Source organism: Canis lupus, chromosome 19 (genome assembly GCF_048164855.1).
Source record: "Canis lupus baileyi chromosome 19, mCanLup2.hap1, whole genome shotgun sequence".
NCBI lineage: Eukaryota > Metazoa > Chordata > Mammalia > Carnivora > Canidae > Canis > Canis lupus.
The window spans coordinates 28,332,178-28,345,707 of NC_132856.1; the positions used below are offsets into that span (position 1 = coordinate 28,332,178).

The 13,530-nt window shown below is 42.1% G+C and overlaps 1 protein-coding gene across 4 annotated transcripts in view; it reads left to right on the forward strand.

Moving 5' to 3' along the window:
- Positions 1 to 12,236, forward strand: part of ADAMTS9 (ADAM metallopeptidase with thrombospondin type 1 motif 9) — a 160,440-nt gene extending 148,204 nt beyond the window's left edge. For all 4 annotated transcript variants that reach the window (XM_072785511.1, XM_072785514.1, XM_072785513.1 and 1 more), the window contains 2 exons: positions 8,702 to 8,796; positions 10,708 to 12,236. In XM_072785511.1, coding sequence (XP_072641612.1) covers positions 8,702 to 8,791 — 90 coding nt within the window. In that variant the 3' untranslated portion in view covers positions 8,792 to 8,796; positions 10,708 to 12,236. The remainder of the gene's footprint in view (positions 1 to 8,701; positions 8,797 to 10,707) is intronic.
- The last annotated feature ends 1,294 nt before the right edge of the window (positions 12,237 to 13,530 follow it).

Below are 13,530 nucleotides of genomic sequence, written 5' to 3' on the forward strand. Positions count from 1 at the left end.
TTCCCTTCTGGTGAGTTCTAACCCCCCCACCTACCCCCGCCCCCACCTCCAGAGCTGTGAACCTGTGAACCTGTGAACCATCCAAGTAATTAGATGATGCTCACCCAGGAAGCTGAAAGCAGGGAGAAGCCGCCGAGAGCGTGCGTGGCTCGCTTTGCAGTTAAGCCAACGTGAGATTCCTTTGTGAACCTCAGGGGAAAGATGTTCGGTGGTGGGGCTTTTAAGAAAACTTGAAATACAAGAGAGGCTGGAAGAAAGGGATAACTTAGCAGGCGATGTTTCCGGAGAGTCAGAGAAATGCTCGGGGGCTTCCACAGTAACCAGCGTGTCACCTCGGAAATCTTGCCACTCCACCCGTGGTCCTCACAGAGCCCCAGCATCACCTGGGGCTCGTTGCAGGTGCAGGTTCGGGGGCCGCAGGGCTGCTCAGCCAGGGTCTGCCCCCGTGCCGGGTCTCGGGGTGGATGGTCCGCACAGCACAGCTTGAGAAGCACTGGTGTGTGCAACTGTTTCTCCGCAGGGTTTCTTAGAACCACCTGCAAAAGCGTGAAATGCAGGTGCCCCGGCCCCAGCCTGGTTTACCGGATGGGAAACCTCTGAGATGGGCAGATTTTTAAACTCCCTGGGCAATTCTCTCGTAGCCAGCCCAGAAACTGCTGCCTGTTAGCAGCCTTCCCTCAGAACTTCTTTCTGAGAACCTGGGGCAGAAACCTGACCTGTGGACAAATGAGAAATGAATGGGTATGGCCTATGGTCCCAAGTCCTGCTTCAGCCGTGACTCCTACCCCGGGGTCTCCTCAGAAATGTGGGGGAGAGAAGGAAAAAGAAGCCGAGCCCTGGGGAAGCAGCTATTATTGCAAAATAGGGTTTCCAGGTCAAACGCAGGATGCCCAGTTAAGTTGGAATCTGAAATGAAAAAGCAATGATTTTGTTTTTTACTATGAGCTTGTCTTAAACATTGCATGGGACATATTTACTCTAAAAAATTATTTATTTGAAATTCATATGTAACTCGGTGTCCTGTATTTTTATGTGCTAAACCTTATCAAAATCGTAATAGAAGCAAGTCAAGCTGCTCACCCCCCCCCCCCCCCCGCCAAGGAAGAAACATCCAATTGTGACTTCCCTAGGGAAATCTCAGAGCTTCCCGAGCCCCCCCCCCTTTTTTTTAAGCTGCCAGGGTTAAATTTGTCTATGAATAAAAACGATCATACTCCCTTTTTTCTCTAAGCCAATCAACCACCTCAAATCTGATTCACTAAACGGCCGTATCGATTGCTCGTAAATCATTAAATGTTTTCCTTTGCACTGAAAGGAATAAAGATAGCTGACAGCACATGTGTTTTAGAAAATGATCCCAAATTAGAATGTTCTTCTCTGCCACTACCCATCAGCATCCACATCTTAGGGTTCAGTGGCTCAGAGGAACAAAAAAAAAAAAAAATTAACTGTCCAAAATGGTCAGACATGAAACATGATTCTGTAGGAAAACGTCTAGGTAAACCATGGAACAGAAGTTTCAGTCCTGTTAGCCCACACCAACTTTGAGATTTTTTGTCCAAAAACTAAAAATTATTACAGCAGGGAGTGCCACCTTCTGGAGAGAATGGTCACTACTCCATAAAGATCCGTTGCCGGTTTCCCAAGGTTTTGAGAGGTTAGCCTTTGCTGGAGGGAGTTGGTTTGACAATTGCCTGCCAGCATTTTTCTTTTTTTTTTAAATCTCGGTGTTACATGACAGTTCAGAGAGCCTGAGCTTAAAATTAATCTCCAGGGTCTGTTGAGCACTCCTTATGAATCCCAGGGAGCCAGGTCAGAGCCGTCTGTAGCTCTTGGCAGCCCTGACAAATGCTGCTCTGTCTGCCTCACCTGCTGTGTGGTTCTCAGAGCAGCATCCCCTGAGGATGCTCCATGAAAATGGGCCTTCCTGGCCAAAGACATTTGGCAAAAAAAAATGGTATATTTTGTTTCCTTCTTGAAGAGGCGCAGTAGACATTAGTGTATTGAAGGTTGGAATAAAGCGTACAAGAAGGAAGCCAGTGTTTACTCAAACCAGTGTTCCCCTAAATCAGCGGGTCTCAAACCAGAGTGTGTGTCAGCATCACCTGCAGGGCTCGTCATCTGCAGGGCACAACCAGCCTCAGGGCACCTGGGTGGCTCAGTCAGTTAAGCATCCGACTGGAGCATCCGATTCGATTTCAGCTCAGCTCCTGAGCTCCTGATTCAGGGTGGTGAGATTGAGCCCCACTTCCGGCTCTGCAGTGGGTCCAGAGTCTCCTTAGGATTCCCTCTCCCTCTCCCTCTGTCCATCCCCCCCCCCCAAAGCCAACCAACAAAGAAAACCACAGCCAGCCTCAGGAAGAGCCCAAAATGTACATTTCCAACAATTTTCTGGGTGGTGCTATTGCCCCTGACCTGGGGCCACATTTTGAGAACCACTGACCTGTTAAGCCAACTCCAGAACCCTCTTTTCAAAGTTGTACCTTTTAATTTCATCAACTAACCAGTGTTCTGTGTAATGGGACACAGTTTGCAGGACTGTGTAATGTCCCGCTCCCACCATCACCTACCACAGTGTTGCCCCCGGTCCTCCGTGGCACACACACCCTGGCCAGCCATCATCCTCTCCTCTCCAAGTGGCCCTGCTTTGATTCAGCCTCAAATCATCATTCCTTACTTTTCTTCCCTTTTCTGCTGGAAGCTACAGGGGAAAAGGTGTACTGAAAACCTCAATTCTCCAAACCTGGTTGGCAAAAAATGCATTCCCCAAGCAGAACTGCGGGGCAACTTTAGTCATCCAGGATAAAATTGCATCACCAGAACCACCTGGTGAGCAGGGACACTGTCTCATCATCAGGAAGAGACTGGTAAAAATAAGTCTCATTGTCAGGTTGACTGTGGCTCCCCGTGGGTAATGGAAAGACGTTTCTCCCATTTTTCACTAATAAAAATGATTACTTTTATAATTGAAATAGCTACTACTTATTGCGCAAATTACATGCATTAAACCCCATTTTCCCAGCATTCTCATCAAATCTTGAAAGGGAGTTTGAGAAGGGGGGCAGTGGAGGATAAGCACGTGATGCTGCTTTGGTGCAGGAATCTCAGTTCCCGGCCACCCGCGGGCAGCCCTGGGTGCTGAAGGGAAAGCTCACCTTGGCTGCAGAGTACAGAGATTGAGCTCTCAGACTCTGAAGTAGGATTGCCTGCTCCTGCACTTCCAGCTCTGGAGCAAGTTATTTTACTTCTTGGGGCATGGGGTGTGGTTTCTTCATCCATAAAGTGAGGATCCTGGTGCCCCTTATCTCTGGGTTCTTGTAGGGCATACGCCTAATAGGAGCCAAAAGCTGTTTGCTTGTCCCTGTGCAGATACCAGGCACAGGACCGGTGTTAGCTCTTAATGTTATCACCCTTCCCTGGCCCTTAGGCTTGCCGGAAGGTTTTAGAAGCTGACCAAGGGGATGAAGGAAATAGGCTGGCTTGAGATGGAAATGTGGAAAGACCAAGAACTATGGCCTGAGCCAAGGCTGAGTCTGGATCTGGCTGGCGCCCAAAGCACCATGTAGATTCTGTCCCTGTGACCCCCCCCACTCCACCTGGGAATGAGGCAGGTGGGACACCCCCATGGCCCAGGGATGCTTTAGCTTCACCTGCTGTGCTCAGGAAATCATGAGTTCCTACTCTGCTTGTGAGTGACAGACAGATGGAAAGGGGACCATGGCCCAGACTTGAGATCAGAGAGAAAACGTTGAAATACCGAGCTCCTCTGCCAATGACATTCCATGCATCCTCACCCCCAGATGTGCCCAGGATATGAGATGTAAATAAAGACTTCAATGAAAGATTTGCTAACTTTTCTAAATCACATGATCCTACCTCCCTTGGTCATATTAACGGAGAGAACCAGAAAAAAATAGTGAAGAGTGTGAAATATAAACTATTCATAATGGAGCAGAGTCACTCATTTTAATTATATGTAATAGCTCAAACTAAGCTAACAGAATATTCATTTGAAGGAGATTTTCAGAGAGCTTGCTCTAATGAAGAAATAAAAATGATTTATAATTAGTGTTTCACTGTATGCTAGTGAGTCCTCCTAAGATACCAGAAAATATACCTTTTTCTCTAAAGTAGGCACTGTTTCCATGACAATCATGTTTATGCTAATCATTTTCTTAGTATGTTTTTTTCTTTATACTCTGTAGTAAAAATGATAAGTTTTAGCTCCGACTTTATCTAAATCAAATTAACAGCGTCCCAATTAGTGAAATAGCATGAACATTGCAAAGCCATTATCAGCAACTTTATAATTACCCAGACTTTCCCTCATCTCCTTGAGAACAGGCTATGATGAAGATCCACGCATAAAAATGACTTTTATGATAATAATAGCTAATATTTTTTTGAGCATGTACATTAGGCCAACTAGTCTGCTAAGCAATTTACATACACTCTTGCATTTACAGCATACCTCTGAGAGGAGACAAATATCATCCCCATTTTACAGACGCACCAGGAGATTGAGGCTTAGGTTATTTGAAAATGTGGTATGAACCGCAGGCAGTCTGACCCCGGGTTCTCTCCACGGCTGGGTCAGGAGAGAGCGTGGATAAAGCATGAGTTTGGATGCAACAGAAGACATTCCAGCACGTCAACATTCTCAAGGCCTGCAGACCAGGGCTTCAGCCTGGGGAGAAAGTTCCTAACAGCTAGAAGGCTGGTCTGGCATCAGATCCAGTTGGTGGTGTCAGACTGGCTTCAGAATTAATATGAGCCCATAAATGCAGGACCAATTAGGCTCTTGGAAATCACTCTTCCAACTCAATATCATTAATAATCAAAGGAAGCAAATTTTTCAAAGAGAAACTATCTTGTTCTCTTAACTTGTTAAATTGGCAACACTTTTTTTTTTCTTTTTAAATGAGATGATCCATTATTTGCAAGAAACTTTCGTAGTTTGGCCACAGAAAGCAAATCTTCATGCCTTTGACCCAGTTCTGAGAATGTAGCCCAAAGATATCCTGAAATGCAGGCACAAATAGGCTTCATCACAGTGTTTTTCCCAATCATGGAAAATGTGAAACATCAAAAATGCCAAACGTTGTGCAGGAATAGAGGGGTGGAGGGTGGCTAATGTGACATGGTAAATTTACACAGTGCAACACAATGTCACAGTTCGGGAAACAGTTCTTTGCAGCATGGTCAAGTGTTAGGGGAAAGAGCCAAGCAATTTGAATCGCAGGTCAAAAAGAAGAACGTACATCAGCTTCAGCCTCTCATTCACTCACTCATTCACTCATTCATTCATTTATTTAACAGATGTGTAATGTGTATTTAGTATCACTTTGAGCCATACACTTGGGTTCTAGGGACCTTGGAACTGAAAAAGACATTGGCTTTACTATTATGGGGATTACATTGTGGCAGGAAAATAGATATAAAGAAATAATTACTCAGTTTTATAGGATGCTATGCGGCAGGTAACTGGAGAAAAAGGTATCTGAGAGGAAGTGGGCCCTGGGCTGGGTTCTGAAGAATTGAATAGTCAAAAGATAGGGTGGTCCAGTGCACACAGAGGGGAGAGGGACATGGTGCAAAGGCCCTGTGTTACAAGGGGCATGTTGGAAGAACAACTGAAAGAACTGCAGACAGGGGGTGGGGTAGAGGGAAAGGATGGTATCTAGACAACCACAAGATGAATCTGGAGAGGCAGAAGGGATAGACTGGGGGCCAGCAAACTTCTTCTGTAAAAAAAAAAACAAATAATTTATATTGATTTCTAAACATTTTATTTTATTTTTTTTAAAGATTTTATTTATTTATGACACACACATGCAGAAAGAGAGAGGCAGAGACACAGGTAGAGGGAGGAGTAGGCTCCATGCAGGGAGCCTGATGTGGGACTCGATCCTGGGTCTCCAAGATCACGCCCTGGGCTGAAGGCGGCGCTAAACCACTGAGCCACCTGGGGCTGCCCGATTTCTAAACATTTTAAACTTTGCCACCAGGAGGCAAAATCAATAATATTATATATGTATTTATATGACAAAACTAGAAAAATTTGCACAAAATTTTTATTGATTCAATTTTAAAAATAATAATTGAGTTCAATTTTTTGGTCATACATTCTTACCAATGAGAAGAATAGACTAGTGGGGGGGATAATATTTTACTTAATTAGCTGAATATTTTGCTTAATTCTCTATTATAAAAATTGGTTATAAGTGTTTATTAAGGCTGATCAGAGATGAGATTTTCTGTATTTCATCTTTATAAATATTTTTTACATAAACACTGAGTAGGCCATAACCATATAATTTTAATTGAGAATATTCATGCCTTGGCAAGCATTTCTAGTATTCTGTTAGAGTTTTCTCTTGATATCCATCCTTTAGCATGTCATTACATTGCAGATTAAGGAATTGCTATTGAAGGCAAGACGGCAGCTCCCTGACTGCCTTGTTAAATGGATTTTGAAGTATGGTATTTTATTTGCACTTACATCAAAGTCTAAAAGATGCTGCTGGATCAGCAGCTCAGGCTCAGAAAATATATCCACCAAAAATTTATGTGGCATGAGATGTAGCTTGTTTTAACTTTCAATAGAATGGAAAGTACATAAAGCAACTTCACATTACTTATGATTGGAACAATGTTAATTGACATTAAAATAACATTACCACAGTATAAGTTGTGCCTGTATGTAGAAGTCTTTTTTTTTCTAAATTTTTTATTTATTTATGATAGTCACACACACACACAGAGAGAGAGAGAGAGAGGCAGAGACACAGGCAGAGGGAGAAGCAGGCTCCATGCACCGGGAGCCCGACGTGGGACTCGATCCCGGGTCTCCAGGATCGCGCCCTGGGCCAAAGGCAGGCGCTAAACCGCTGCGCCACCCAGGGATCCCTGTATGTAGAAGTCTTGCCTTGAAATTTAAGATCAATTCTCTAAGAAATATTGTCAAATACATAGCAAAAGCTAATGTCCAAAGCCAGTGAGTGTCCAGTTACAGTGACTGAGAGCAGTTCTCATTCAGAAAAATTTTAATCCCAGCCCTGAGCTCAAAAGTTCACAGTGAAACTTTATGCTAAGGTATCAAACTGCTGGATGGTAGCATGAGTCAGGGTATTCAGCTTCTATATCTGATTAAAAAAAAGTTTATAAAACCAATGATGGATAAGTTTACGATAGCAAAAGATGTTCCCGTTGATATTACTGGTTCTGTAACACCTGATAGATGTTTTGTAACACCATCAGGGTGCCTACTGATGGATAATACAATGAATAATGACAGGCTTCAAACATCTTACATTTTTATGAGCTTTGTAAATTTGGCCAACTAAAGCTTTCTCTGCTTCTACGTATTTTTTACCACTGTCAGTTGTCAACACATCTTGGTAGATTCCACTTCCGTTATCCTGTGCTAGTTTTCTCAGCCTCTCTGAAATCTTCTTGCCTAAACTTATTCTGCAACAGACTATTCACAGAAGCTAATTCTTTACTCACTTCAGACTCCACATCACCTCCTTAAATAAATGACTGAGTAATATTGATAATGCCCATCTATCAACTCATCAAGAGTAAAAAAAAAAAAAAAAAAAAAACCCACCCAAGAGTATTTGCTTTGTGTTTTCATTGACTATTGATGTTGCGTTCAATGTCATTAACTTCTCAAGCAAACTATTCCTACCAAAAGGATAATAGTCTTAAACAATTTATTTTTTCTGGACACGTTTGCTCAGCTGTTATGATAAAACAAGATGTGATTAAGTCACCATGGGGTAAACTGTTTTCCTGCTTGGCTAACTAACATATTAGCCACTTGGAAACGTAGTCAGTTTCATTGTTTATTTTCACTTGGTTTTAGTTTTATTGTTAGGAAGAAATTACACTATGGAGAGATCTTCAATTTTAAATTTTCTGAATTTATGACCATTGCTTTCCTTGTGAATTGGGAATGTGTGCTGAGGCTGAGGTTAGTAGCATTGGCATATGTTGTGTTCTTCTAGTGTAGCTGTGGTGTCATTGCAAAAGAAACACAGTGCTTTGTCATCTAAATTTGATAACAGAATAGTTCACATGCCAAGGTACCTTAAAAGAGCAACATTCAAAGTCACTTTTGTTTTCTTGTTGTGACATGATGGTATACACTGGTAATAAAAAATAAAATAAAATAAAACAAAATGTTATGATATGGCAATACGCACAGCATTCAAAATACTGCCAAGTTACAACTGTGTCACCGTGATTTGCAGTGTGCTGACTAGCAGTGTAAAGCAATGAGAGCTGTCACCACTACTCATCCTGCTGTTGGAGCCTGAAAGCAGGCGTAGACATTAAATGAATGAATGAACGTGGCCGTGTTCCAAGAAAACTTTATTATGGCTACCGAAATTTGAATTTCATATAATTTTCACATGTCAGGAAATATTATTCTTGGTTTGCTTCTTCTCAACCATTTAAAAATGTAAACATTGTTCTTGATTTATGGGCCAGAAAGAAACAGGTGGCAGACTGAATTGGGCCCACAGACCGTTGTTTGTCAGACCCTGTTTTAAAAACACGTGAGGATGTTGGGCTCTGCTTCTGTCCAGAAGGCCTACCTCCTGTGCATGCAAGAAAGATTTCTCCAAAGCCAGTGTCAGCCCTGGAAACACTAGGCAAGTGGATAGTCTAAGAGCAATGCATTTTCTTGCAGGACGGTACCCGGGTCATAGGAAAATGTGGTGGTTACTGTGGAAAATGTACTCCGTCCTCTGGCACTGGCCTGGAGGTTCGAATTTTATAGTTAAGGTAAGTAAGTCCCACATTTCTCTCTCTTTTTCTCTCTCTTTGCTGTTCTTTCTGTACACTACTGAGTAGCATATGTAGGCAGGTCAGTTGCCCCCAGAAAGTTGAGTATGAAGCCTCTTGAAAGTGACTCACTACTATTTTTCTCTCCTGCTCATCTGCCATCACGTGATTGAGGTCCTCTCTTCTCCACCCTTGGATGTGAGGTCCCTGAGCTTTCTACATCAGGTTCCTCTACAGTAGTTATTAGAGATACTCCCTGGACCCCATCTCTAGAGGTCCTTAGGTCTCTGACACATCTAACAATCTGTATTTCTGATACAGGGAATTCTGATTCAAGTGACTTATGGATTCACTTTCGAGATACTGCCCAAGAGCATTGCAACAGTAACATTAATGACCTTCAGTGAGCTCTGACTATGTGTCAGGCACCATGCTGAGCACTTTGTGGCATTATTTCATTGAATCCACGCAATAAAGCCACAAGATGGGGCTGTTATCCTCATTTTACAGATAGAAGCTGAGGCTCACATGGTTAAGTAGCTTTGCTTAAGGTCACGGTAGATGCCTTTGGCAGGACCCATCAGTGCCCTACCCCAAAGCCAGCTTTCCATTAATGCCCTGTTCCACATACTTGTGACTCACGGTGTCATCCAAAGGTTACCATGATCAGTATCCTCTGGGCACCTTTTGGGATGCAAAATCTCAGGCCCTACCCGAGATGTACAAAATCAGAATCTGTATTTGAACAAATCCACAAGAGAGTCCTGCGTGTTAAGGTTTGACAGAGCCTGGTCTAACTACATTATGCTGGCAAGTGCTCCCTCTGCTGGGCAGCAGGCTGAATTGGTCACTCGCTTGTCCCAGTGCCCTCAGATAGGATGGATGAGTTCAGCCAACCCGTGCTACCCCTGCTACCACTTCAAACGTTCAGCAGCCCATTCTTTTGTGGGGCTCTTCAAGATCCTGACATAAGAGTACCTACTTGACATTTACATATTAGTATTTCGCTGTTTAATCAAACATCCATATTCAAAATTATGATCTTAAGTTACGATTGTTTCCATTACAAGAGGCAACAGGAAAAAAAAAAGAAAAGAAAATGTACTGCCTTAAAAAACTGAGAAATCCCACCAGTGTGCTAGCTTCAGACATAGGTAGATCCAGAGGCTCAAAGGGACTCGTCAAGACCCTTTTGTTCTCCCATCAGTTATCAAGGCTTCCTTCATTCTCAGGCAGACCATCTTCCCCCTCCATGCTCCATGGCAGCTCTAGGCTTACATCATCTTTGCAGCTCACGACCCCAGATAAACGCTCACCTCCAGCATCCATTCTGCACTAGAACTCACGCTCTCTTTGGTCACATGGGCACTTCTGAACCAATCACAATGTCCAGGAGACTGAGATCATGTACCCGCTTGGAGTTAGGTGATTGACAGTTTCATTTAGAAGAGAAAGAAGGAGTTTGTTACCAGAAAAGAGGAAATGGAATGGAGGCAGGCAAAGGCAGCAGGTATTTGCTAGAGATCCCCATTTTATATGTATTTTACATATTTTATATCGAGCAAAATAGTTTTATATTGTTTATGTGTCGTAAAATTTGAGTGAGTATATATACATAATATTTACATGTATGCCTAGAAGAAAACTAGAAGGAAATGTGCCATTATTTGAAGAGCATTATCTCATGTGAGAGATTTCAGGCTAGTAGATTTTTATTTTATTCTTTTTATACTCCCCTGATATGTCCATGTTTCTTATAGCAAACATACATCGCTTTTAAAATCTAGAGAAAATAGTAAGTGTCCTTTTAAAAATTCTACATGTAAAAATATGTGGGTTACCTAGTCTTGACTTATGTATGGAATTTGAGACAGACAGTTTACATTTCTTGTTTGATTTCTTTATTTTCAGGTGCTCTGAAGAGGAAGCCATTATAGGATGGATGAAGGATAGTAAAGCAATACCTCCACCTTAAATTTGTGTGTGTGTGTGTGTGTGTGTGTGTGTGTATGAGGACTTGTATGAGTGTGTGTGTGTACATATGCACATATATACATATATATACAAACACGTATACATATACACATATATATACGTGTTTGTATATATATGTGGAATATCCTAATGATGTAAAGTTTAATATTTATGTTTGAAATTATTTATTGTAATGTAATATTTTTGTACGTAAAATGATTCTATTATGACTGCCTTTTGCATTATTTTGTCCCTTGCAGTCAGATCACTGCATTTTACGTACTCTACATTATATGTAGTACTATGACAAAAGTGATCCTTCATTATCACGGTACACTATTGTTTACTTTCTATCTGTAAATATTTTATTGCTACTGTTTAAAAATTGTAATTTGTTTTTTTTTAAAACAACCTAGCTGCCATCAAGGTGCTACAAGAGTCGTGTAAGTGTGTTTTGGCAATTCTAGGAAAGTATCAGCCAATAAGTAACGTAGTGATGTCACAGATTGTACCAGCTATTAGTTATGTTAACTATCTATTCAGTTTCATGTGATCTCTGGGAAAAAAAATTGCTGCCTTGGTGCTGTATATTGTATATATTTAAATGATCATCAGACTCAGAAATGTAAACATTTTTAATAAAAGGGAGGAATGGAAGGACAATTTGCAATGGACAGAATCACTTGGAAAAATAGACCAGCTGTTTATCCTTATTTTTGGACATGCCTGTTTTGGAAGAGAGTTGGACTCTGCTCTTCTTTTTGTTGTTGTTATTCATACTTTGCTTCAGTTCATGGTGCCTTGATCTCTCTGAAGTTAAATGGAGGAAACTCCAAAGCAGCTTCATTATAGAGAGATACTGAGAAAGTGAGATCCTCTCAACGCTTTGCCAAGATGTTCTAAAGTGGTGTCCAAGTTTATCAGTTGCAAGACAGAGGATGCTCAAAATGGAGTGACCTTCCGCACCCCCAGCACACCTGGAGAAGTTCAGGACCGGTTCTTAGTCATCAGGATTGCCTTTTGCTAAAATACATTGGCTGGTGACTTGACTTCTCTTCAGGACATGAGCCTAAGACCTTGCCAGTGTTCATGGCTGCTACCGTAATTAGCATTTGTGAGAAGACATAAACTGTGGAATACAAGATGCCTGAGTCTTTCTGATCTTCCGTTAATCCACTGCCTGTTACTTATTTCCAAAATGGAAGTTGAAGTCGGTGTCTTTCTGCCCTTCTAACCTGATTGAAGGGAAGTCATTGCCAATGACCCATGGCAGGCACTCAATTTGAGAGATCCTACCTGCTTCCACAACCCAGGGAGATTAGAAAAAACCTGGCAGTAATCTCCAACCCCAAACAAACTCCAGAGGGCTCCAGAAGAAGTTATACTCAGTGTATGAATAAGTGTTATTCTCCTTTATTAATACATTGTGAAAATATACTATGAATAAATACCATGACCACATCCAACCATTTGTATTTTACATAGTTTCTGGACTCTTGATTTAAGTAGGAATGAAAATATTTCTAATTTTTTAGGATTGCCGTATTGAGAAGAAAGGCATATTTTCTTAATCCCATCAATTACAGTTGCCACTCCAGAGATAAATAAGGGATGGGGACTGTCACCAAGATCTGCTTTTGCATCATTCAAATCAGTTGACGTGATTCTAAAAGAGACATTCCTCTCTTTTCTGTGTGATGGGGAACAAATGAACAAATAAAACAGGAGGCTCAAAGTGGGTTTGGGGGCTTAATTTGTTCATTTTATATGGCAGGAGTTTCTACTCTATGGACTTAATGGCATGGCAGCTCCACAAAATCATCAGGGGCAGAGTTTCTTGCTCTATCTCCTCTCCTCAATCCTCCATAGTTCAATATGGCTGCGAGGGCTCCAGCAGTCACTCCCAAGTTTCAGACAACAAGAAGGAAAAAGTGGAGGAAAAGGGCAAAATGTGGCCTGGTCCCAGCTCTCTATCTTTCTTTTAAAAAGGTTTTCCAGGGCAGCCCGGGTGGCTCAGCGGTTTAGCATCACCTTCGGCCCAGGGTGTGATCCTGGAGTCCTGGGATCGAGTACCATGTTGGGCTCCCTGCATGGAGCCTGCTTCTCCCTCTGCCTGTGTCTCTGCCCCCCTCTCTCTCTCTCTCTCTCTGTCTCTCATGAATAAATAAATAAAATCTTTTTTAAAAAAATAAAACCTGGAAACCTCACTTAACAAATTCTACTTGTAGCTCCTCGGCCAGAATTTAGTCACGTGGCACCTGGCCTGCAGGAACAAGAGGGAAGCCGGGTTGGTTCAGAGAGAATTGCCAAACTGAATAAAATGAAGGATCTCTTTCCATGAAAGAAGGCAAAGTGAGTTTGCAAGAGGCAACTAGAAGTCTCTGTGACAGGTTCAAGTACGGGAGGTGAGAGGGAGTGGTTTGGAAGCAATTATCACAAAGTAAACAAGGGATAATAGGACCCAGGATGGAGTTGGGACCGTTGTAATGGTAGAAAATTATAGAGTGATGGAGGTGGTAAAATTAACAGGAGCTGACAATGGATAGATTGGGGGCGGACTGTGGGAGAGAAGGCGCTGGTCAGGGTTCGGCGGCCAGGTTTCCTTGCAAATACAGCCAGGGTGATACGAAGATGAAAGCTTAGATGGCTGAATGAATAGAGTCGGTTCATCTTTTACATTTTTATAGCACTATGCAAATTAAATATTGTCTTTCTATTCTTTTCATTCATTTATTTACCCAAATAATATTGTTGCACATC